The 26,086-nt window shown below is 41.7% G+C and overlaps 2 protein-coding genes across 5 annotated transcripts; both read right to left on the bottom strand.

Annotated features, from left to right (window-relative positions):
* Positions 1–14,432: 14,432 nt before the first annotated feature.
* tmem150b (transmembrane protein 150B) lies at positions 14,433–19,000 on the bottom strand. Of its 2 annotated transcripts, none has more exons than XM_073493583.1 (7): positions 18,881–19,000; positions 18,583–18,702; positions 17,499–17,558; positions 17,266–17,333; positions 16,905–17,032; positions 16,617–16,794; positions 14,433–15,333 (listed from the first exon to the last, which is right to left on the bottom strand). In XM_073493583.1, the coding sequence occupies exons 2-7, from the start codon at positions 18,645–18,647 to the stop codon at positions 15,122–15,124; spliced, it is 711 nt and encodes a 236-aa protein (XP_073349684.1). In that variant the 5' UTR covers positions 18,648–18,702; positions 18,881–19,000; the 3' UTR covers positions 14,433–15,121. The 2 variants fall into 2 exon arrangements, with proteins under 2 accessions (XP_073349684.1, XP_073349683.1); XM_073493582.1 differs by having other exon boundaries at positions 18,583–18,662.
* A 673-nt stretch (positions 19,001–19,673) lies between these two features.
* On the bottom strand, positions 19,674–25,686 carry adsl (adenylosuccinate lyase). 3 transcript variants are annotated; one of them, XM_073494709.1, is made up of 12 exons: positions 25,415–25,686; positions 22,832–23,035; positions 22,577–22,621; positions 22,252–22,331; positions 21,938–22,109; positions 21,588–21,634; positions 21,351–21,441; positions 21,149–21,218; positions 20,897–21,044; positions 20,381–20,561; positions 20,107–20,283; positions 19,674–19,844 (listed from the first exon to the last, which is right to left on the bottom strand). In XM_073494709.1, exons 1-12 carry the CDS (start codon positions 25,556–25,558, stop codon positions 19,758–19,760), a joined length of 1,446 nt encoding a protein of 481 aa, XP_073350810.1. In that variant the 5' UTR covers positions 25,559–25,686; the 3' UTR covers positions 19,674–19,757. The 3 variants fall into 3 exon arrangements, with proteins under 3 accessions (XP_073350810.1, XP_073350812.1, XP_073350811.1); XM_073494711.1 differs by having other exon boundaries at positions 25,509–25,686; XM_073494710.1 differs by lacking the exon at positions 25,415–25,686 and adding an exon at positions 23,493–23,949.
* Positions 25,687–26,086: the final 400 nt, after the last annotated feature.

Raw genomic sequence — 26,086 nt, 5'->3', positions numbered from 1 at the left:
TTAGGTCATAGGCCATGTGGTGCCAGGAGTGCTGATCAATTCCCGACATTAACTCGTGTTTTGAGTAACATGCGAAAAATGTTCCACCTTAAAAGATGCAAGCACACTTAAAACAATCAGCAAATTACGGCAAGACAGTGAATCTACTGTCAGTGACAGGACTCGTGCATTCAGTGGTCAAATCGCCTTAATGCTATTCTTATAATCTTCCATACTTATCAAGTAATCAAGATTAAGGTGTCTCTGTAACTCACGTAAAGATGAAGGTGCAAAAACTTTAAAAGAACCGTTACCAAAGGTAACGATAAATGACATACATAATTTGTCCACATTACCAAAGGTTGAAGCTGCTGAGCACTTGACTTTTGAAATGAGCCATAACATAACCCGCGCACTGCATGTGCACGTGCAAGCTCGCAGGGTTCGCTCCCGTACTTAAACAAATAGCACTACGCCCCTGGATATGGTACCAAAATATAGTTCCTGCATGAAAACGCCCACAACAAGGTCTGTGGATTATCTCGAGTAATATGGTCATGATTTCTAAAAAGATTCATTGCAGTGGAGTTTTTTCAAATGGATTTTTGGGCATCTCAAGTCAAGTGCCATTTAGTTCCATTATATTCAAGAGAAGACAGATGGATAAATAGCACCACGGGTAAGAGGAAAATTCTGATTTTTTCATTTTGCACAGCTGAGGTCCTCCAGCTGGTTGTGTAATATATCTATTCTATGTTCAGATAATGTTAGCTGGTTAGCAGTCTTTCTTTTTTTGATAACAACAGCAGGTGTGACAGAGCTAATGTAAAAAACACACGTAACCATGGCAGTGTGTTGGAAACACAACTGTCTACAGTGTCAGGCCAAGAGATGGAATTAATATTAACAGACCTGAGGACACGTGGAGGAGAAGTGATCTCTGGGAGAAGGTGAAGGAAATTAAAAGAGGTGTAGCCAATTCTACATTTATGCTTCAGACATTTTAAAGCAACGATACAACAGTTCGTACAGGAAGTATGTTTTTTTGCCTGCTCTCCACGAGTCAGATAAGAAGATTGATATCACTCTGTCTCTTCAATAGGCTACAGCATACCAGCAATTTATGTTGGCTTAGCATAAAGGGATTTAAAAAAAAACATAAGAAGGATAAACAAATAAGACAAGCTAACTTGCTGCTGATGTTAGCTTTATTTAGCCTCCTGTAACAACAAGAAAGCAGACCAAGACACGTGTAAAACTTTTCCTTTAAAAACACACCTTTCTGATCACTGACACAACTGGAACATTTGCACAACCTCCAGTTAACACTCCCGAGATTCTTCATGAACGCCTCAGTTTAATTTCGAAACCTACAAACCAACTTATTGTAAGGCAGCTCGGCCTCAATGATGCAACACCGACGGATAAACCGGAACTCTCTCTTCATCCTCTTCTTCCTCTTCCTGGACTCCACATGGCTTCAACAGCAGCTGCTACTCTGCCTCTCTCTCCCTCTCTGTGTTTAATTCCCCTCCTCATCCTGCCTCTCCTCTCCCTCTTCTTCCTCTTCCCTCCTCAGGGTTTGTTTGTTCTCCCTCGGCTCCCAGGTGTTTTCCTGCAGTGGCTCCTTGTTCCGCTGAGCAGACGGCCGTTAAGCTCCTCTTCCGTTCTGACTCAGGTACGTTTGATAACGACGGCTACCCCCTCTGCCGCCGTACACACCACACAGATCAATATGACACATGTGACACACTGCTCACATATTGAAACACAACAATCTAGTTCAAACACACACACACACACACACACACACACACACACACTGCCTTATTCCAGCTCCCTCACTCTTTCTCCCTCATCCAACAATAACACAACAAACCTTGCTTCCTGTGCGTGGGGGAACAATAGTAGGATAGCTTTGATGGCCAGAGGAGGTTTGTTGTAGATACTCCCTTATCGGGCCCAACATCAGCAGATCAGCTATAGATCCTGGCAGCGTCCGACTGTATGGAACGGCTTTATGCGTAAACCAATGTCAGGATGTCAGGATGTGTGGACGACAGGCAACTGCATTAACAGACACGTTTAGAAAAGACGGCTTGTTGTTGTAAGAAATCTCCTGACGTGAGCGAGTTATATGTAAAGTGATTTTGTAGAGAGTTAACAGCTCTTTTTGTAGTATATGTTAACTCTGCGTTTAATCCTATATATAGTAATAGTATAGTAATAACCCTTTGTATTTATACCGCCAATTATGCAACTTTTATTAATCTAAATGAAGTAGTTGTCATTTGTTATAGATTAAAGCTGCACTGATTAATATTTCTATATCAACATTCAATTACGTAACTATGTGTAATGTAATGGTTGGTGCGTAGTGATGAACCAACAGGTAATTATCATCTGACTTCTCCTAGCTTAATAAGTACTTTAGTGTCTTTCAGCTCATTGTTTTGGTTTTTATATCTCACAACTTTACAGTTTTTTCAGCTCTTTCATCGACTATGTTTTCAGCAAAAAACTCGGATAAACTGTACATTGTCCATAAATGACAAAGACAATATATATATAGTATATATATAGTATAGTATATGAGACTTAAATTCACTGGATGGCCAGGGACACGACTCCAGATGTGTGGTTTTCAGTGTCTGCTCAATGTATAATTAGTGTGTTGTGTTTCCAGCTTGTTCTGTTGCCCCACAGGCCACAAAATCAATACTGCTTTAAATAATTTGCTTTGCTTTTTCAGTTTGTAAATAGATCAATTGTTGAAGTTGTCCATCATGTCAGTTGGTTTAAGTAGTTTTGTAACCTCCTCAGCTCTGGATTCACCCGTGGTCTTACACGGCCAACTATAACAACATTACAAAGATTACAAAGATGCACAGCCTGAACCACATAATCCAAAATATTTACATTTTTAAATATGTAAAGGCACAACAGGACTCCTTTTTAAGAATGGTAGCTCCAAAACTACAGGGGACAGCATAAACACGAACTGCTGCTGACTATTCTAGACCTGCTACTCTTTGCTGCAGATATCTTTGGCTGTAGTGACTAGCTACCATGCTGGTTGCCGTTAGCAAGTAGCTCAGTTAGCCGTGGAGCTAAGCAGCCCTATTAGCTGAGCGGAATCGGCCCACACCGCAACCTCAGGGGGAGTCACCATGCCAATGGGGCGAAGTCAGCCAGCCTCCAAGGGAACACAGCTGGACACCAGAATCCTTTCTCCACACTTAGTGAGTTTGTTTTGTTTACTTATTAGACTAAGTAGCAAACTTGCTTTTATATCTCCCAGCTGAACTAAGGGGGCTATGGGACTATTGAAATGGTTTTAGGAGACAGGACGGTCTGGGGCTAGCTGGTTAGCACGCTAACTTCGGTAGATGTCTCTGCAACACAATACATAGATGCCTATAATATAATGTCAACACTGATGTTTCTTCATATTGTATTAGTCCATTTTTTATGTTTTAAACTGTAATTCTGGCCATATCTTACAAATGCTGAAATACTGAAAATACTTAAATACTACTTCAGATGTAGAGGGGTTTCATAAAACAAATAACATAAAGCACAAAGCTTTCCATAAAAAACAAGTTCTTGACATAAGTCTGTTGTATAGTCCTGTATAAAACACATTTGATCCTCGTTGAAGCGATTTACCTAGTTCGCCACACTGCCACACACACACACACACGGGCACAAGGTCAGAGGAAACATACAGGGGTATGTGGGGCAGAGAAAAAAAAAATCACACACACTCTTTCCACTTTCCACCTCATCAACACACACACACGCACACATAAATACAGACAGCTGTCTTAGCTTTAGCACTTTTGTAAAAACAAAAGTAAACAAACATTTGTAAACAGCAATACACAAAAAGGACAAACTCAGTGAAACATCACTCTCTCTCTCACACACACACACACACACACACACAGTCCTTCTCTCATTTCTCTCTGTTGTCTCACTCTCTCCATGAGTATCAATACTGCCATTGATTCGATAAGCCACGGGCGTTAGCGGGGTCAGAGCTGTGTTGGGATATCAGTTGCCCCTGGCAACATCTCCATCAGCCTGCCCCCACATCCTACATGCAGCCCCTGTCCTTTTTGTCCATACACTGCACTGTATACCCACTGATGCACCGTGTGTTTGTGTATGTGTGTGTCTGTGTATCACTATGGAGCTGACAGCAGCTGCGTACGGCTGTTTAAGCGTTAGTGTGTGTGTGAGCCGCTGCGTGTGTGTCCTGCGTGGGAGAAAGGAGGCGATGACTCATAGCACACATACCACCAGCACACAACAGCTCCCCCTGTTGCCGGGGCAGGGGAAACCCCGGAGGTGTGGGTGTATTGTGCCGAAGAACAGAGCTGGCTGTGACATCATAGGATGTCTCGCTCCTACACCAGTCAGAGGAGGAGGGTGGAGGGGGGGGACAGGTGGAGGCAGTGGCTCTTTCTTTATTTATGATTCTTTCTTTCTTTCTTTCTTTCTTTCTTTCTTTCTTTCTTTCTTTCTTTCTTTCTCTCTGTCTGCCTCTCTCTTACGTGTGGGGCAGACTGGTGAGAGCAGACTCCATCACTCATTCCTGAGTTGTAGTAATACTCCGATAACTGCAACTCTCATCAGCTATTAACTTTTATGAATGAGCCTCACTGTTTTTCAGGAGGATTTAGTTGGAGCACTGACTGAGATGTGATGCCGAGGGAAGAAAAGTCATGCTGGTTCTTTCGATGACATCTACCAGCCCTGTGTGTGTACGTGTGTGTGTGCTCGCTTGTGTGTTTTTGTGTGCACTCATGTTACTGTGACACATCCATGAGATCATATTCACTCTTGAATGAAATAATGTCTTGCCAACCATCTGTTCACTTCTGTAATGTGGTTGCACCATCCACTGATGACATCACTCTATGCATTAATTAAATACATTATTTGAAACGTATATTATAGTTTTGCTCTCTTTGATTAAAAAACTGGATCTTTTTTCTTTTTCTGTGATAAACGGTGCATTTGTTAAAGGGTATCTCCACCAATTTAATACATTAAAGTGTGTTTACAGGTCTTGAGGAGTACTACTGCATGTGTGAATAAAGTAGTATAAAGCCTTTTGTGGCTCCAGAGGAAGCTGCATGTAATCTGATAGATTGTCTCCAGTGATGTCACATTGCATTGTGGGCAATGTCGGCTTTAACACTGTTTGAGTCATCACAGTTTAAAGGGGCACTATGTCGTTTTGGAGAAGAAATTCAAACTGTTAATACTAAGTGCTATATAGTAGTAAACTGGACTTGTTTCAGTTTCCTGAAGACGACTCACCTCTCATCCATAACTTCTATAACTGAATAAACAAGCTGTTCTCAGAGGGCAATAAGGTCCCCAGAACACTGTTTGAAGCTAGAAAGGTGGCAGGGTCCGCCACATATAAACAAAGTGAAACAGTATGAAATTGTGTCGTTCTTTAAGATCAGTTTGTTTATTCAGTTTATTCAGTCATGGAAAAGAAAATAGTTGTTTAGGCATTAAAAAACTACAAAACTGCACAGTGCACCTTTAAAACCAAATACAGCAGAACCAGAAGTCTCTCTTTTAATATCTTTATATTTCATGCCTACATTACCCACATTGCAACTTAGTTACTGGAGGCAATTTATCAGATTAAATTCAGGCTTTATACTACTTTTTTCACATATGCAGTAGTACTCTCCAAGACCTGGAAAGACACTTTAATGTGTAAAATTGGTGGAGTTACCCTTTAAAGAGGCACATGTCACACTGCTACATGTCACATTGTTGCATCTGTTTTTAATGTTAGATGACGTCCCCTCATGGTGTCATCGTGTGTGTTCTAATACAAGTGACAGCTACTCTACTGAGCATCGAGCACCCTGAAATGTGTCGTCAATATGTAAACCTTCGATCCAAATGTGTGAAATCATGTGCGTGAGTGTGAGAGAGGGTGTGTGTGTGTGAGAGAGAGAGGTCCAGTAAGTGTGAAACAGCGTGTATCACTCTTCAAGCCTCTGTACCTTTGTTGTACGCCGGTCCAGTTCATTTTTAACACAAACACACATACACAGACACACATATATATACACAAGGACAGGATTCCCGCGCACACGCATCAACTCATACGCTCACTCTCACACATGCACATGTGTGCACACGCAGCAGGGAGAGGAAACTGCAACACAATGATAAGGTCTGGGAACACAATGGGCTCAGCAGTGCACAGACAGAAGCCAGGACCAGTTTAGCTCTGAAAGGTCAACAAGCCTCTCCAAGCTTTCATTCAGTTCCCCCAGTTATTATTGTTCAACATTATAATGATTACTCTGATGGCCTTTATTTTGCAAATGTGGGAGCCATCCGGAAATACCAGTGAAATATGAATATGCAGGCCAGACCAGAGAGGAGAGGGGAAAAAAGGTTACTTATTTTGGAGGGGGAACTTCTTTGACGTCAAGTTTCCCATGGCCTGGCCCAGCTTTGGATCGGACTTCAGGTTCATCAGAGATCCCTGGTCAGGTGCCAAAGTCATGGACATCTGCTTGTTTCCACACAACAGTTTAATAGTTTCTATCATGATAGTGAATGTACGACCAGACAAAAGATTTTGAGAGTGCGAAATACGTTTCTGTTTTTTTTTTTGTTTGTTTTTTGCTGAAGGTACCAAAGTTAAAACAACATGCAGGGATGAGCTAATATTGTGAACAATTGTCAGATTAAAATTCACAAACAACAAGCAACACAATGTGGCCTCACCTGTATTGTAACAACAGCCAATCAGAGGCAATCACATGACCCAGATAATAACATTCCAGATGAAACAAAGAGAAAATATTGAAACAATTAAACATGAGATGAGATGACACATAACAATTACAGACACATTGAATCTATGAATCCCAAAACCTTCCATCTGGTTTAAGATGTAATTTGTAGGAATTCTGCATTTAAATGTCTAAAAATGAGCCAACCTGTGTAGATACATATATCATATCCCAAAAGTTTCCAACAGTGTTTCAACCCAGAGAAATCCACAAGTTTACTCAAGATAACAGTGTGTTTCATTTGGTCAGGATAGGGAAGTCGACGAACGAGACTCAACTTAACACATACAAAACTTTAGACAAATAAAACATCTGTGAACATTTGTGTCTGAGTCACGTCAGATGATCACAAGTTAACGGTGAAAACACAGCAAAGCTAGTTTGACCGCAGGATTAACAGCCAGATTACCTTACTGTATATTAGCCATAAACTCACATTAGCAAGCAAAGGCACAAAACAAGTGTGACTGTGTCTGTACGTGTGAAGTTAGGTCAATTTGATATTGATCAACAGACGTCCCTAATTTTGTTACCACCTTTTCTTACCTTACAATAAGGTACTAGAGTAACTAATGATTATGTAACTAGTAACTAATGAATCATCACTAGTTTGTGCCACTCAGCAGGTGGTTGATAGTTAATCAAGAACAGCTTGTGTAGAAAGTGGTCAGTATGTTGATTCATAGATATTTATGAACTAATCATTACCTAATGATTCATTAACATATTATCTCCCAGTCTGTTCTCCAGTAACTCATCATTATCTACTATATAGTCCTCAAATCACAGTTACTGAGTAAATAACAATTCATTAACTATCAAGTTGTTCCTGATTCATTCCTTACTCACTCCTCAGTAACTACTCACATTTCTGTGTACCTTATTGTAAAGTGTTTCCAGCAAAGCATTGTTGAGGGGAGGAGAACTTGGACCTTCACCAGGCCATATAAGGTACTGTGTGGCACTGATAATGACGTCTTTGTTGTCCTGCATCACATAGAGTGAGCCCATAGTAAGCCTCTCTACTGTTACTCTACTGATGCTGCATCAAGACATCAATTCAGCCCACGAGCGGCGCCAACCACGGGGGTCTGTCTGAGCGAACGTCTGACTGATCCTCAAAGCAGTAAAGGAGCAGCGCAGGTCACAGCCCACTCCAAAATGTCACGGCTCTTACATAATCCCTCCGTGTATTTTCCATCGTGGCACAGCAGCTATACCCCTCTCCCCGCTATCGAGTCTTCCAACAAGACAAAAAGGTCAAGACATTAGAGAGGAGAGAATGGCTCTGGCAAGCTCGACTAGCATCGTGCGAAAGGTTAGCATGGAGAGTGGGAATTTGGATAAATAGAGAATGAGCTTTCTTGACCTCTCCCTCTGACCTGGATACTGATGTATTGATTGCTGCACAGTTTGTCTGTAAGTGACCTATGAAGTGTGTGTTCAAGTCTGAGAAAGGCTTTGTTACACTGGTATGATGTGTGGGCAACTGGACCTCAGAGGGTGGCTCAGATCGCTGTCATACAAAGTGAGTAATTTGTCAGTTTAGTCATTTTATAGTGCATCAGTCATCGTTAACGGTGACACAAATCATGGATTCTATCATTTACTTTTTAAGTGGCACCAGTCAGATTAACATGACATGCCATAAAAAGGTTTTATTTTTAATTTGTGCTCCATGCCAATAAAGCTGACCTCTGCCCAATCACTTTTTGTTCCCTCTGAAAAATGTTCAACAAACTCCAAAGCAATGCAAACCTCTGGGGACAAACAAAGCTTAAGAGATTGTTGCCAGCGTCTAAAAACAGCATGATTGAGAACAGAAATGCTTGGTGATGTCAGCCATTTCTACTTAGATAGTAGTTTCTCACCATCTCCAAAAACTTCTAAAGCCCAAATATAGTTCTGCAGCTCAAGCTTACATGTGAACATCTTCTTCTTCGGGATGAGAATCTGTAATTGAAGAGGGCTGTTTGCGTTGCCATGAGAGTGATACTTTCTACCGCATGAAGATCTGTTTTTCCACGTGTTCAAAAGCAGTAATCTCACCAAAGAGACAGACAATTGGAGCCTCGTAAGTGCTAATGACTGTTTGCTGATGTTCGAGGCGAACAGTCGCCTGTGGTTATGTGAGATAAAGAAATTCCTTACAGTTTCTCATCTACTGTCTCACAAAAGCATATTTTTGATGTAAATGAATGCATGTGTGTCATGATCATCCCCTATAAAGGACAAAGTACCATATGTGCTGAGTAGTAAATGGAAAGTAAAGGACTGCACACACGTTCTGCATGTTTCAGCTCATTAACTACAATGGTTCACATTACTCTTGTAAAGCACACCATGCATTTAAGATTGATTTTCTATCATCCAGAAACTGGAAAGTTGCCCAGAAGGTAAAATCAATCTGAAAATCGATGCTGCACTTTAAAAAATGGTCAGAACTAATGTAAACTATGTCAGGAAGTTTAAAGTTAATAGGCTAAAATATGCAAAACCACAAACATACAGGAGATAACTTACACAACACCTCAAAGTTTTCCCTTTAAAGGTGAAGCATGTAAGAACTTTAGTTTAAATGTGCACTATGTAAGAAGTTTTTAGATGAAAATATTACATGAAATATATCTGAAATTATCATCAGATTGTGAAGAAATAACAGTTTTGACGTCATGAGGTATATGTATTGTACAACACTCCTCTGGTGCCCTGTGTTCCCAGTCTGGACCACTAGATGCACAGCTAACTGAGCTAACGGAGCTAACTAACTACTAACTTTTGAGTATGAATCCAGCAGGTGGCTAATTCTTACATATGGCACCTTTAAAACATTAAAAACGTAACTAAAATTTTCAACAGAATGTGAAGAAATATCAGCCTGACGTTGTGTAAAAGACATCTATGTGTTGTCTTGCTGAGATATCTTCTGAAGTTAGCATGCTAACCACAAGCAAGGCCTGTCCTGTCTACTTAAACCACTTTGTACTGCAAGAGGTGGGTGCTGACTGCTAACTGATGGCGTGAACACAAGCACTCACTCGGTAGTTCGAGCTCCCAGTCCAGGCAGATATGGGGAAGCTAATAAAACTGCTAGCTGCAAATTGAACTGAGCTAACTAGCTGGCAGCAGTTACAGTAACCAGCAGTTAGTGGTTACTCTGTTGATATGTTGCCCCCTAATTGTTTTAAATATGAATTTGACATTTGGCTAATTCTTACATATTGCACCTTAACCTCTGACAGGGTTCAATAGGTGTTTACAGGTGTCAAGACATCTATACTATGATAGATATTGGATAGTTCTCTGATTCATCAAATATGCCTTTCAACTTCAACAACATGGCAGCTGTTCTGCAGAAATGTTACCCAAAGCCCTTGTTTTAGCACTAAAAACGGTGTTTGATACACATCAGTGTGATTGATTGGGATGGCCTAATTAACTTCTTGACACAGTTGTTTTTATGAGGCATCAGATGCCCGGTGTTTGCCACGATTGCCTGGTGCTCCATGTCTCTAGAATTCCTGGAGGAAGATGTGTGGTGTATGTGGGAGAATAAATGTCCAGTGGCTCTGCATCAGTGCACATATAAATGAGGGGAGCCATACTTCATTGTCCATGTGCTTTTTGCTCGCTCGTTAAAAGCTAATTTCTCCGTCCCCCCACCACCACCACCATCTCCGTCCCCCTCCACCACCCCTCCTTCTTCCCCTAGCTCTCTGTCTTGTGCGATCAACAATAGTCTATTCTGTGCTGTCCCGTGCGAGTGGAGACACACCCAAAGCCAAGGCCACGGTGCGAGGGGAGATTGTTGGGTGGGGGCCAACTGAGCAGGACACAGGCTCGATTCTCGTCTGGGAGCGTGGATCCTGCCTCGACAAGAGGGAAGAGGTGGTCTCATCTGTTTGGCTGTAAGTTCTGGCCGCCATTTACTGCAGTGATTCCCCAACCAGGGGCACTTCTGCAGCTAAGTCAACAGGGCTACATGGAAAGATTTGGGAGTAGTTCAGAAAGTAGAAATCACAACTTTTTTTTTGTTTTTTTGTTCATGTATTGAGTCAGCTGTAACACCTGAATGAAGTCTGAGCAGTTAGTTAAAACTAATGGATTAAAAGCAAGAAGCTAAAAATGGGGCAGTGGTTGAAGATTTCAATGGTTACCTTATCCAGATAGGCTAAGTGGTTGAAATGATTACGTAAGGAAATGGATAAATGGTTGAAGTAGTTTGCTAGTAATGTATAAATAGTTGAGATAGTCAAAACAAATAGTTGAGATAGTCAGCTAAAAGTAGGGTAGGCCTACTGGATTAATGGTTAGCAGGAGCCTTATCAATAAATGGTTGGAGTCATTAGGAGTTTTTGTTGGTGCGGTGTGTCACCATGATGAAGTGGTTCGGTGTGGGGAAACTGCAAGAACCATCATGAAGACAGGCGCTCCAAGCATCACAAGCAATTACTTTAATTCAGTCTCTCACCTCCTGTCTGTTCACATCATCTGGTTGCTGGACCTCCAGAAGTCCCCACCTCTTCACATATCACAGGATCCCATCACACGCACACACACCGAGCCTCGACCACAATACGAGCCCTGATCCCGGCCGGGCCACAGGCAGAAGGTCACTCTATCGACCCGTTCTTCTCTATCGTGACATCTGTTCCTAAGTGCCACAGCTGGAGCCCCCCACACACTCTGCTGCTGCCTCCTCTGATAAGGCCAGACTCTCTTCATTGTCCGATAACATAAATATGACACACCAACACACAATCTGAGGGTCCCTGTCTGCAGCGGCCAGCCTAATTATATAATTATCCCTTGTCTGATTGTGCCTGTGCAGCTGAGACGAGGGAGGGCCTTTGTGTGGCCGGTGGAATGCGGTGCGCTTGGCATTTTTCAGCGAAAGGGCAGCTTTCTGGAAGCTGCTGCCAAAGGAGAGGAGAGGAGGGTGAGATCACGGCTGCTGGTGCCCACTCTTCTTTTTCTCTTTCTCCTCTGTCTCTATCACTCAGTCCATCTTTCTGAGACTCTCTTGCCTGTCTCTTTATCTCTCTTCTGGACAATCCCATCCCTCTTCTGCTGTCTCTCATTCTCTCCCCAACACTTAACTCCCCGTCCTCTCCAAATCTTAAAGTTTGCCCACTGTCTTGCAGATGAAGTGGCCTTTTGGAGATGGAATGTGCAGGATTTGGCGCTCCGATGATAAGAGCTGACAGGCTGCACATAAGGGGCTACCGCTCCTGATGTCTGATAGCGGACTCGGAGGCGACCGCTCCGCTGCGTGATAAGAAAGCATTGCTATTGTTTCTGGTGGAGAGCTGTTGAAGGGATAAGAGAAGACTAGAGCACGAGCAGGTGTTAGGAGAGATTACAGCACAGGCCTAGAAAGCATGTGTGCTATTACCTCCTTCTTGAATCAAAGTCAAAAGCAACAAGGCGGGCGTCACATAAACCATGTTCTCCTACGCTCCAATAGAGGATCCAGACCTTTTTCTGACATTTACATCAAGGGCCTCCCAGTCTTTGCATGTCGCTACAGGTGATTTTATGAGTTCTATGACTTTATCAGAAGCCTTTTATACTCGCTAATGAAAACAGCAGGGTTAAGGGTGTTTTGGCGCCAATGCTTTGCCTCTGAATTCCTCTGTAGGAGCTGCTGCATAATTCAAGAACAGTTTGTCATTTCAACAGGACTCGCCAAGATAGATCGTACTTTAGATACAAATATTCACAGCAGCTGAATTTAAAGGGGCAGCATGTAGATTTGGAGAAGAAACTCAGAATTATTTATTTTTTCCATAATAGACTAAACAAGCTGTTCTCAGAGGAAAATAAAGTCCCCAGAACACTGTTTGAAGCTAGAAAGGTGGCAGGGTCCGCCACATATAAACAAAGTAAAACAGTATGAAACTGTGTTGTCCTTTAATGTCAGTTTGTTTATTCAGTGATGAAAACAAAGATAGTTTGTTTATTTAGTTTGTTTAGTCTTAATGTGCTCTTTTAAAGGTGCAATATGTAGGAATATTAGATTTTTTTTATTAATTTAAAAATTAACTAAAATTATTATCTGTTCCATTGAGTTTTGACATCATGTCAAAGACGTCTATGTATTGCATTAGAGATATCCACTCAAGTTAGCATTGCTAACCAGCTAGCCCCAGCCTGTCCTGTCTTGTAATACCACTCTAAGCTCCCAGACCGTACTGCTAACTGTAGCTGCCATTAGCTCAGTTAGCCATGCAGCTAGTGGTTACTCTGGTCATATGCTGCCCTCTATGTTTTGGCCAATTCTTACAAATTGCACCTTTAAATTTGTGTCAGATCCTTTAATTGGTTCAAACATTTGTTGAGGTCTCTGCGTCTGACATGTTCAAAATGCGTTTCTTCCCCAGTGCACGTCTGCATTTTTGGAGTAAGTACATGTATCACAAGAGCGACCTGAAGTTCATGTTGCAGTAAACAAGTTCATTAGAGACCCAAAGACAGCATTGTTTAACCACAAGTGTAAAATCTGCACGCTGCCTGCAGCACAAACACTGTTAACTAACAGCACTTGAGAAATTCCCATAGAATTCCGAGCTGTCCGTCTGATCCCTGTGCCCGCTCGTCAAAGCCCCCCTCTGGTGATCACACAGCATGGAGTATGTGAAAGAATGCTGTCGGGACATAGCAGGACACTGGGGGCCCAGTATTCCCATCTCAAGCCTCCCTACATGCCCCCAGTGATTTTTCTTTTATTGACATCAACAAAATATGCAAACACAAGCGAAAATGTGATCGCAAAGTGCGACCAGAGTCTGTGCCAACAGACCCCATGACAATATGTTTAAATAAACAGGGATCTAGGATGAGAGAAATAGTTTGAGCGCCGGAGCCAAGAGTAGGACCTCTCCCACTATCGGCACGGCTGTGAGAGCTCCATTGTTTTGTCCGTCTCAAATAGCCCTGACAAATTGTGCTGAATGTAGAACCTCTGTTTAAACTGGAGGCATCTTCCAAAAAACATGCTGGCACGACACCAGAGCTGCATTTTCCCATCGGTGAAACGCTCGTCAGCCGGCATCGCTCCACAGCGCCCCTGCTGGCCAGTGCTATTACTGAGGAGGTGAAGGGCAACTTTTGAAAATAAAGAGAGGATCTATAGTGTTGAAGAAAGATGATCTAAAGACAAAGTAGCCTTTGATTGGTGATTTCTGCAAAGCTCTTCAAAATAAAAGCACCATAAATGTATCAAATCGCATACAACAGCTCTCATCACGCATTATGTCATAGGGGAAATAACTCTCTTGCTAACAAAACCTTTCCTTCATACCTCCATCCTCCTTTTCTGTTCCCCTTCCTCTATTGTAGTACACAGCTGACAGGTGGAGAGTGAAGGAGAAAATGACCAGACTTTTCCTGGTATTCACTGTCTATGCACTAATCATGAGTCCGGGCCACATTGTACAGATGAAGACAATGTTATAGAGGATGACGTAGCATGCTGAGAGAGGGGTGACCGGGGGTTTACTGGACAGAAAATTAGAGGATGTAATGTATATGCGTGAATGATCAAACTGAGTATTGTTTGTGTATTGTCCTATTTAAATGGTGATTATTGAATAGAAGCTGAGACACTTTGAGGAGTGAACGGTGGCTGAATGGTGCCACCATATGTTAGTTTTATTTATTGCAGTATGGGCAAAGACAAGCTTTATAAATTCAGTCTGATTACATGCCGTTTAGAGCAAAAAGTTAATTGATTGCAGAAAAAAACATATTTAAGTCGTATTATGTCTTGCTTCACAAACTAAAGGTAAGAGAAATTTAAAGAAATTAAATAAAATACAATTATGAACTGGAAAAAACACAAACAAACCATTTCTCAGACCCAAACTTCACCAGTTGCTGCTTCATAATTGCGGTGACTTTCTTTGTCTTATGTGAGTTTGAATTACTATTTTCTGTCACATTTCATAACATTTCTCAATGTATCAGTTTATTGTAAAACAAGTCAGATTATCACATGAAATAAACAGAAAGACGGTGTGTTCTTTGATGTGTTAATCATGTAATGGCAAGATAACAAAAAAAAGGGGGAATGGCGGTAAATCTTATAAACATTTAAGACATGAGAAAAGTGTTCAACAAGGTTATAATACAGTTAAATACCAAATACAATAATTAGTAATTAGAGTAAAAACTCTGAAAAGCACCAAAACAGCATTATTCTGTACAGCAACTGAACATTATGAATCTAGTGCACAGGCATCAAGCCTATATCAAAGGCAAAGTGGCAGCTGTAGGTACAGCCCATGTGTGCATGTTCAGGTAGGTGTATTTGTAACAGAAGTATTGACTAATATTGTCGAGGGCCTGTGGTCATTTTCAAGAGCTTCTTTCTGTACAGTGAGCTGGTGGCAGTCGATGTGTCTGAACTCAGCTGCGAAAAGGCCAAACAGGCAGAAGAACAACATGACCAAGATCCACTCACACATGGCAGCTGCAGAGGGATAGCCTATGTTGTGGAAAACGGCCACTGAGGGAGGAGAGAGCAGTCAAGGAACATAATACTACATTAATGCACATGACAGTAAATACAGTAGCATATCAAAACGTGCAAAATGTGATATTGCCTTGCAGGTTCACCGACATTTTCAAAATCTGCACTGTGGTGCATGTTGTCACTTTTGAATGACTCAATGCAGATCAAGTTTGTATTGTATTGTACCCCTCTGTCTGTAGTTTCCTGTTCTGGGTTATGCTTGCGAGGTGGCAAACAACCTGAGGGACCTTTCAAAATAAAATAATGTAGGCTACAGCTCAGGCTTTACGGGCTACATGTACAGCGCCATACAAAATGAGCTAAATCTGCAATAAATACAAAAATAGAGAGAAATATGGTGTTGCAATGTGAAAACAGCAAAATAACAATAACAATAATAATAATAATAATAATGGATACATTAGTTAGCTGAAGTTAATGGATAAATAATTCAAACACTATACAAATATAGTAGATTGACTTTTAAACAGTTGATATAGTTAGCTGAAAGCAATGGATAGTCTAAATGTCAAAAAGCCAAGATAGCTAACAGTAATGGATAAATTGTTAAAATAGCCGTAAAAGCAGCAGATAAAGTTTAAATAGTTAGCTAACAGCTATATATTAATAGTTGAAATAGTTAGCTTAAAGTAATGGATAAATGGTTGAAAAAGATAGCCAAGCAAACAATAATGGAAATACTTAGCTTAAAGTAATGGATAGGCTTAATTTTAAAATAGCCTCAGTAGCTAACTGTAGCCTAATGGATAAATGGTCAAAATAGCTATAAAGGTAGCAGATAAAGTTTAGAATAGTTAGTTAGGTAACAGCTATATATTAATAGTTAGCTAAAAGTACCTAATTGATAAATGCTTAGCGTATTAAGTATTTAAACAGTAGAAAAAAGTTAGCTAACAGTAATCGATAGCCTAAATGGTTAAATTAGCTTAAAGTACTTCATAAATAGTTGGAAATAGTAGGCTAGCAGTAGTGGCTAGGCCACATGGTATAGCTAAAGGTGCATAGTGGTTGGGATAGAAAGTTACATATAATGGATGAATTGTTGAAATGTCAGATAATTAACAGTGTTAAATAATATCTAAATAAATAGCTGTGTATTACACTTGTAGTTGCAACAATTAGCACAGACTCCTTTTTAAATTGTAAAAAATATCATAATTTTTCTATTTAATCTAATATTGACAAGTATGAACTTATCTTGGATTCTATATTCACCTAATATTTTTTTCTCTAAGTAGTACAGATATGAAGGATACTGAGGATAACCGTGATGGTGCAGAGGATGCAGCAGGTCGCCCTGACGGGCCCAACGTAGCATCGGTCCTTCGACGGCTGAGCCCGATAAGTTAGATACAGCTGCACCCAGAAGTAGGCCAGGCCGAGGAAGAAAGCCAGCAACGCTCCCAACAGGTGAACACTCTTCAACACTGATTGCTAGGTGGGCATGGGCAGAGGAAGAAGTGATGTTAGAGAGCACAGACTGATTAAGTTTTTCATTCATTTCATTATTTTATTATTATTCATTTATTCGTTGAAGCTGTTACCTGGAAGTTTCCGAGGACAGAGATTCCTGCCGAGGAGATGAATCCCAAAACAATGCTGGCAATGTTTGCCTTTCCATGGTTACCAAAATCCTTAACCTGCTGGAAACGGATCAGCACAACCCACAGAGCTGAGGGACACAGACAGAGAGGACACCTAGACATTTGAAAACTAGTTGCCTACACAATTTTCTATAAAAGACATCTTTCAATCTGTCCATAGCATGTGAAAAAAACTGAAAATAAATAAAACTGTTGTAAATAAAAAACAAAACATTGTAAATACAATGACGCATATGATGGAAAGAGCCTAAGTGATAAAGGACTGCTGATACCAGTAATGTCTAAATATATCTGTCATTACCTAAAAGCGAGCAGATGTTGCAGATCTGGGAGAAGAGGCAGCTCTGAGGGGTGTAGGTGCCACATTCACTTCAGGGGAGATCGAGAAAACAGCATCATTATCATTTTACATTAACTTTGAACATAATGAACCGACTCGTTTGGTTCATTACCGCTTGTTTATTCAGTATCAGTTCGCTGTAACTACTTCATCTATTCTTCATCACCTGGGAGGACACAGAGGGTCACACCAACCTGATGTAAGGGACTCCTTCTGTGAGGTTGACTGATCCGTTTGTTACAGCGACAGCAAACCTAAAGGGAAGAAACTTTAAAGCTCAGCTCGCACCCTAGAGACATGGCACCACACACAACCCTCTTTATTATATATCATACATTTGTGTGGAAACATTTAAGACTATGATTAAATATCAGAGGGGACTTTTGAACAGACACCTGTTGGCTCGTCTCTCAGGAGTATGAGTTTTTTTTTTTATATCTGTGTCTTATGTTTCACTTTAAATAAACCATTAAGTCTGTTGTATTTTATTATTATTATCTACTTGTCATTTTTTATGTATTTTGTGTTACTGGGTAGGCCTATAAATTCAATTAATCTCCATACTAGTGAATTTAAATAAATATAAATGGTAATGCTTTAGATTATAGCCCCCAAACTACAGGATAACTGTCAAGTATGTGACAAACAATGGAGGACTGCTAGAGGTAAATGACACTAATTTAAATATTGATTACCATCTGACAAAATAGCAAACTGTTAAAAACACTTCTTAATCTGCTTAATCTGAGTGTGTCATGCAGAGTGACACTGCACAGGAACTGTCGGTCAATTAAGGGAACTTTTGGTCAGAGTAGCATTTTTGTCTCATTACAATGCAATAATGAAGGTTTTTGCTTTTGGCCTGTGGTCCACCATTAAGTTCTAGTGTTGGTCCTCCAAGTGGTAAAGTTTGGGCACCCTTGTGCTACGGCCTTCACAGTCACCAGCTCTCAACTCAGTTCAACACATGTGGGGGAGACAACGCCCTCCACCATCATCATCGAAACAGAGATGATGAGAGATTATCTGTTGGAAGAACGATGTTCATCCCTCCGAGTTGAGCTCAAGAGGCTTATACAATAAACGCCAAGGTGCACTGAAGCTGTTCTGGTGGCCCAACACCTTATTGAGACTCTCTAACTTGTAATCCATCTGACATACTGTAATTTGTTTCTCCAAAGGATTACCATATAATACAAATAAATAGTAACAAATTATTTGTAAATATATAATTCAATAAAACCTCAAAACGCAATGAAAACAGCACAAAATACTCACACAGTCCAGATGCCTACAGTACCAAAGAGAGCCAGGCAGACGGGGAGTAAAGCCCACAGCCACATGTTGCACTACAGCTGCTGCTCAGTTCATATGGAGGGAAACATACACAACTGTCACCTCTAAGTAAAAACACAGAGAGAAGACACCAAAGAAGAGACAAAGACAGTGGTAAAATCTTCTAATTCAAGGGTTTGTTTGTGTGTGTGTGTGTGTGTGTGTGTGTGTGTGTGTGTGTGTGTGTGTGTGTGTGTGTGTGTGTGCGTGTGTGTGCGTGTGTGTGTGTGTGTGTACTCACTCTGTCCTGAGGAATGGCTGTTTAAAGATTCACACACAGCTCTGTATTAAAACTTCATTGAGAGTAGCTCATTATCTTCACCATTACCATAATAACACAAATAGATGAGTTCAGCTCGGACATGACCGCACTTTGTCCCGACGCTACACACAAAGTAAACACAGTGAGGGAGGGTGTAGATTGAGGGGGGCTGAATGTGGGAAAAAATACCTGAAAAAGTTGAGGATTCTTAACAACAAACCACAAAAAGCACTTGGAAATCTCAAGTGGTGCGTTACACCACAACATACGGTAACATGATGGTTATATTGACGGGCTGGGCTGGACTTTGAGCCGCTGTTTTTTTTTTAGATTTACAACCTCTTACAAATTCAGACAGTGTGTTTCCTCCCCACTACAGTTTACCTTTTCCTTTCCGTTAACTGAAAACAAACCTCAGTGTGTAAACGCTCTGAACAGGAGCCTGAATAACCCAACACTTTAAGTTATAATGACTGAAAAAAAAGGTCTTAGCGACCATTTTCAGGCCTCTGGATTATATCATGATTAACCATAAGTGTTGGGTAATAAATGGGTGAATAAATAATTCACTTCAGTATTTAATTGGCATGTTGATAATGTCAAAGCAGGCTGTAAACGGCCGTGAGACACACGCAACCTTTGGTTACAGTCAATAAAGATGAACATAATTTATTACCACATCATTATCTTCCCCTATTTGTTTGACTTTTGTTCCAATAAATAAATGTAACACTGTGTATGTGTGTGAACACTGAAGAAAACACTATAGAGATAAATTAATGCAAAGATATTTCTTTATTGATACCACACACGATGATGAAGTCTTGTTTCCTTGTGTACATTATCTGTCTGTGTGTTAGAGCTCGAGCTCAATCTTCACATCCATCTTCATCTTGTAAGGCTCCAGCAGGGGACGGACTTCTTCAGACAGGAACCTGGCCACCTGGACACAGCAGAATGAAAGAAAAAGAAAGAATAGATTATTACACACCATTAGTTTGACGTTCTAGATGTGCTTTTGGGAACAATTTTAAAAAAGGTGATTGCAAACATTCAGCCACTGAATGTGGTATATATATAGAATGTAAGAAAACTAAGCTTGGGTGCTAGCATGTTGCTACTGGATGTATACAGACACCCGAAATTAAAACAAGACTGATCAGCAGAGGAGCTAGAATAAAAATGCAGCACTGTTCATGTTGTACCTGCTGGGGAGCACGACCTATAAAGGTCTTGGGGTCCAGTATGCTGTCCAGCTGGCCCAGAATGGGGGCGAAGTAGGGGTCCCGCTGGACTCTGACCAGCAGGTCGTTGTCACCGCCCTCCTGTTTGACAACAGCTGCTGCCTCCTGGGACAGAACGCGGATCTTCTCATGGCAGTCCTGAAGGAAGTAGAAATATACTGTGTGAAGCACAAAAGCTGATTCCACGAGGTCAGTTGTTTTTCTACGCTACAAACATATAACCGCACACAAATACCTGTCTGTTCCCTCCAGCCTTCACCATGGCCATGATGATGTTCTCCGTGGCCATGAAGGGCAGCTCTTGGCGGATGTGCCTCTCTATGACTTTGGGGTAAACCACCAGTCCCTCTGTGATGTTCTGCAGGGTGCTGAGGATGATGTCTGCCGTCAGGAAGGACTCGGGCAGGGAGATCCTCCTGCACAGGAACGAGGGGTAAAATGAGTAAGATAATGATTTCAGGAAAGAGACATTACTGTTGAGTATTTTAATTTTTTTGGCCCTTTAAGCACCACAAGCCGAGTGCCATTTAGTTTCACTATATTAGAGAGAAGGCCAATAACTCAAAACAGTCTAGCTGCTAAATAACACCAGAAGATAAAGGTGAGAGGAGAAATGTTTTTTCATTTTACCGGGAACTGTCCCTTTAACTGATCCAGTAACAAACAAGTCTCAGCTTGTTACTACATGCTATCGAAACATTGACGTCAAAATATCTCAGCAAAGTCAAGCAAACTATTGTGTGTCTGTGACCTGTTGGCGCTATCGTCCAGCGTCCTCTCCAGCCACTGCACCGAGGCCGTCTGCAGCGGGTCGGACATCAGCGCCAACAGATGTCGGGCCAAGCTGCAGCAGCGCTCCGCACGCATGGGGTTCCTCTTGTAGGGCATGGCACTGGAACCTGCCGGAGCAAGACACCATCATGCTGGCATACGGTCTGTGCTAACGGTAACGCGTCTTTGGATTTCTGAGTGTGATGCAACTGTATGAGGCGAGTGAACGTACCAATCTGCTCTTTCTCAAAAGGCTCCTCGATCTCCTTCAGGTTGGCGAGCAGGCGGATGTCCGTGCAGATCTACAGACAGACAGATCGAAGATGAGGAAGAAGTCAGATAAAGAGCAGGTTCGTCACAGCAGATTACAGTTTTCTATTACACACCACTAGGTGGCAGCATTACTCTACGTTTGTCCAGCTGCTGCAGTTTACCTTGTGAATAGTAGCTCCCAAACTGGCCAGGGTGGACAGAGAGTCTATGTCCACCTTACGACTGTAGGTCTGTCCAGACACGAGGTAGCATCTGTGAAGCACGGGGACGACATCATCAAGTCAAGTCTCTGTAACTTGTTAAATGACACTAGCCCTATTTTGGTTGTGGCTATTAATAATCACATTTGATTAATTACTGATTATTGTTAATCTCCCCCACTTCAGTAAAGAACTTACTTTTTGAAGGCAGCCATCTCTGTCACCAGTCTGTCGAGCTCTTCCACCTGGTGAAATAAAATGATTAAATGTGTGAATTGTTACTTTCAAATCCATCATGACTTAAAGGGGCAATATGTAAAAATTTAAGCTGAAAACGAAAACAAGCCCACTACCGAACCGCTGGCTGCACGGTTAGCTAACTAGCTAACAGCAGCTATAGTCAGCAGCAGTTAGGGGTTACCCTGGTGATAGGCTGCCCCGTATTCGTTTTGAGAGTGACAGGTGTTGACAAGCGGCCAATTCTTGCATATTGCACCTTAAAGCTCATAATCTTAGTCAACATACCTGTTTATAGATGATTTTTTTACCTTCTCGTGGTCGCCCTGAAAGAGCTGCAGGAAGCTAGCCTGGGTGCCGGTGGTCCCCTTGACTCCCCGGAAACGCAAGTCGTCGCGGGCTCGCTGCAGGTTGCGCATGTCCATGGTCAAGTCCTGCAGCCACAGACATGCGCGCTTCCCCACCGTGGTTAACTGGGCGGGCCTGTAGGAAGAGTGAGAGAAGGAAGAGATGGAGAACGGGGGCTACGTAAACACTGTGCGTTGTTTACCAGAAAAATCAGACATGACAACATTGCAAACAGGATGCGTCTGATGAGAGGACATGCAGCTGTGTTCAGACTCACTGGTAGTGTGTGAAGCCAAGCGTGGGGAGGTTAGCGTTCTTCTCTGCAAAGTTTCCCAGTCTGTCAATGACTCTGGCCAGCTGTGGAAAGAAGAACAAAGGGTTTTAGCGCTGATTTATTACATAATACATATTATTACTCAACCTCATATGTTCATAAGCTTATTTCTGGTTTGTGTGACAAAACACTGCAAATAAATTATTTCTACATTGCTGACTTGTTACTGAGCAGCTGAGGCTTGCAAAGAAAAGAAAAAAATGCCTCCATTTCCACCAATTCCATAGATGGGAGCGTGTGTGTTTTCTGCCGAACAGCTGGGGCTCACCTTAGGCAAGAGAATGTCAAATCCATCACGCAGCAAAATCAGATCCTGAGCAAGAAAAGCAGAACAACTTAGAGAGCATTAAACCCTTTCAAGAAAATTTCCTTGTACTCAGAAACAATGCACGTAATCCCAACGCAGGATTAGATTTTCTAGATGGGAATCGTTTTTTTCGAGGGCAAGCTGGAGAGAAAATATGAGATCGTGGATCATGTAACCAAAGGCTGTAGCAGCGTATACGACGTCAATCGTAATTACAGTATTGTCTGTGACGTAGCAGGAGGTGGCGCCGAGGTGGATGATTCCAGCAGCGGTGGGGCAGCAGTGTCCGAACGTGTGGACGTGGGCCATGACGTCGTGCCTGAGCTTGCGCTCCTCTTCGGCCGCCATGGCGAAGTCGATGTCCTTTTCGTGGCTCTCCATCTCCTTAATCTGTTCGTCTGTGATGGGCAGACCCAAAGCCTGAGGAGGACAACGATGAAGAGATTATTTACTGTGCTGTAGGTTTTACATACTGGTGCTCAGTTAATACAAACTGTGGTTAACACAAATAATACTGAGCGTACATATATTACCTAATGGAGGGTTATATGTTAAGAGTACACCAAAAACAATTAGTTGTCTTGGTCTCACGGAGACATTGTGATGGACTTTTTTCACAATTTTCTGACATTTTATAGATTCTAGAGGATTAACTGATAATGAAAATAATCGGTAGCTGCAGCCCTAGCTTCAGCTTTTCAACTGTGAGAATTTAAGAGGCAGGTAATCTGGGCAAATGTTCGACGACTGCTTCTAGTATTGTATGTACAGTAAAAAAGACAATCACATGTCACTTCAGGATGTCCAAACAAGAGACAGACAGTCTGCTGATAATGTCAGTCAACCTTCTGTCTTGTCTTGACGGGCATGTGCTCACCTCGTGACAAGGCCCTCAATATCCTGATTAGATTGGAGTTTTCTTCCATTTGGACAGGGTCATGAGATGGGACCACAGAATGGATTCATTGAGAAATTAAGCCCAACTCCTGAAAGTACCTCACTCCCCTATGATACCACAGAGTCCAAGACCTAACAACGTCAAACTCTGCTGTGTCAAAGGTCAGACTGTGTGCAGTCTGATTCCAAGCAAACAGTGACTCAACACAAGAAATGTCACTGAACAAGACAAACATTATGTTGAGGGAAAAGGCTACGGCAGCACGGCAGGGCTGGTTTTAGGCTTGTACATGCAGCCTCTCCGGGGGCGGTCTCCTGTTACTGTGACATTCTATAATGGCAAAGAAATAGTGTGCTATTTTCACACACAACTACACAGAGGTGGCCACAGGCCTCACTAACTAACTGTGAACGGGCAAACTGTAGCAAAGCTACCTCACAGAGGAACAACTCAATATGCAGAACAATAAGAAAAGATGGACTCAGATAATCAGTTCTGATTAGTCATGTGAGGTGATGCATGTGAGACGGGGACCGTCGACAGTTAACTCCCCCTGCCCTCTTTAATATGATGAGTGCAGGAATCCCTCAGAGGAATTAAGAGAATTACAGAATTAGATTTTGCTACAGAGAAATATGTTAATAGATATTTCTAAATCATCAGCAACTACAAAATTCAGTCGTTTTTCATTAAAATACAGGCCTGGTATCACACGGCTGTTTGGTTCAGGAGCTAAATGTCAAGATGATTCAGAGGGGATTTCCAACAACCCCTGAGTGTCCGTAACAAAGCCACAGAAACTGATTTAAAGGTCTAGTGAAAACCACAAGTTTCCAACTAAAAGCTTCTATATATTCTATAAGCGTCTATACATTATGTAAGCTGACACAAAAATATGTGTGATACTGTCAGACGGTGAGGGTTGAGAGGATTTCAACAACCTTGTTTCTCTGTGTATCAGTGCAATGCACCTCTGCCAGAAACATGTAGAAGTTTGTTGTTCTGATGCAGATTTTAAACCTTTTTTATCTGTTTATCCCAGTAAAGACGGCAGACGGTGTTTGGTGTATGACAGAGTACTGAGGGCAGAAAACGTGTCGAAATGCTAAAAAATATAACATTTTAATAGAACATCTGATTTTATGAACAGATAATGTAGACAAGTACTATTTGGTATCCTAGAATATAAACATGAGTTTGCAGCTGTATAAAACTAATCTGATCTCCATTTGAGGTGCTTAATTGCAAAAGTTAAAATTTAATGATAAAAAAGGAAAATGTTCAGTTTATATTTCAGTTTATAAATGAATGAACACATTCATACTTCTGTTTACTGTGTATGTGACTTGAATGATGTTAAAGGTGCACTATGTAGTTTTGGGGAAGAAATTTAAATCAGAAGTGAAAAACCTTCATTGAATGATAAATGAAAAAACTCTTTGTTTTCATGACTGAATAAACTGAATGAACAAACTGGCCTTAAAGGACAACACAGTTTCATACTGTTTTACTTTGTTTACATGTGGCGGACCCCTGCCACATTTCTAGCTTCCCAAAAGTGCATAGTGCCCCTTTAAAATACTGTTATGAATGCAAGTCCCTCCTAGCTGGGACATGTTTCTTGTTACACTTTATGCTTTATGTTAACTGTTTTCTGCTTGTTGTATGGCACCAGTAGCAGACATACCTTTGCTTAGCTGAGGAGGACCATGCACAGCTCATAACTAGGGTCCTCCTTAAAACTATATTTAGAGCAGGGAACTTGATAGGCCTCTCTGAAGGTCGCACACTATAGTTTATAGGACATATAAAGCATGGACAAAGTGCGTATAACATAAACACGACAATGATGGCCAGGACACATGCCGTGGTTGCTATAACTGAGCTACAATGTGTCAAACCTTCTCAGCCTTAGCCAGGTAGATCCACAGCTTCCTCCAGGTTGTGAATTTCTTCCTGTCACTGAAGTTGTACGCCATTTCCTTGCTAGCATACCTGGACACCAGCGGTGAGCGGTACTTCATGAACTCGTCGGCTCCCTCCATGTTTGCAAGACGAGGTGGTGTCCGCTAAAAACGAGAGAAGTCTGCTGGACCTCCACCCACACACACCCACACACACCAACACACACTGGGTCCCCTAGTTGCGGTGCCGACTGCGGCTCCTGGCATCACATGGGCGAAGACGCGCCTTTTTACGACAGTAAAAGCCGGCGTACGGCGTGAGGTCAGAGGGGCGTCCCGTAACGGTGTACGGCGCTGCTACGTCATCGCTTGATTGCTTAAATTGTTTGTAGAAAACAGCAGCGACGGCGAGGAGTTACAGCAACAAAGTGCGTCAACAAACGTCAAATACTCATCAACACGGCTGCTCGTTTATTTAAAGTCCATTCAGCGAATGTTTTGTAACCGTAACTCTGTCTTACGTGACTTCCCTCGGGTCCGTGAACGTCTCTTGCCAGCGTGCATAATTAACCTGATGAGGAGCCAAAGGATGAGATCAGACTCTCTCTCAGGGTGATGCACATCATGTCTCTGCCCAAACATCACGTTGTTTGTGATGCATCCTTGAGA

Source organism: Pagrus major, chromosome 23 (genome assembly GCF_040436345.1).
Source record: "Pagrus major chromosome 23, Pma_NU_1.0".
NCBI lineage: Eukaryota > Metazoa > Chordata > Actinopteri > Spariformes > Sparidae > Pagrus > Pagrus major.
Note: the sequence above shows the minus strand (reverse complement) of the source record. Positions and strands in the feature narration are given on the sequence as shown.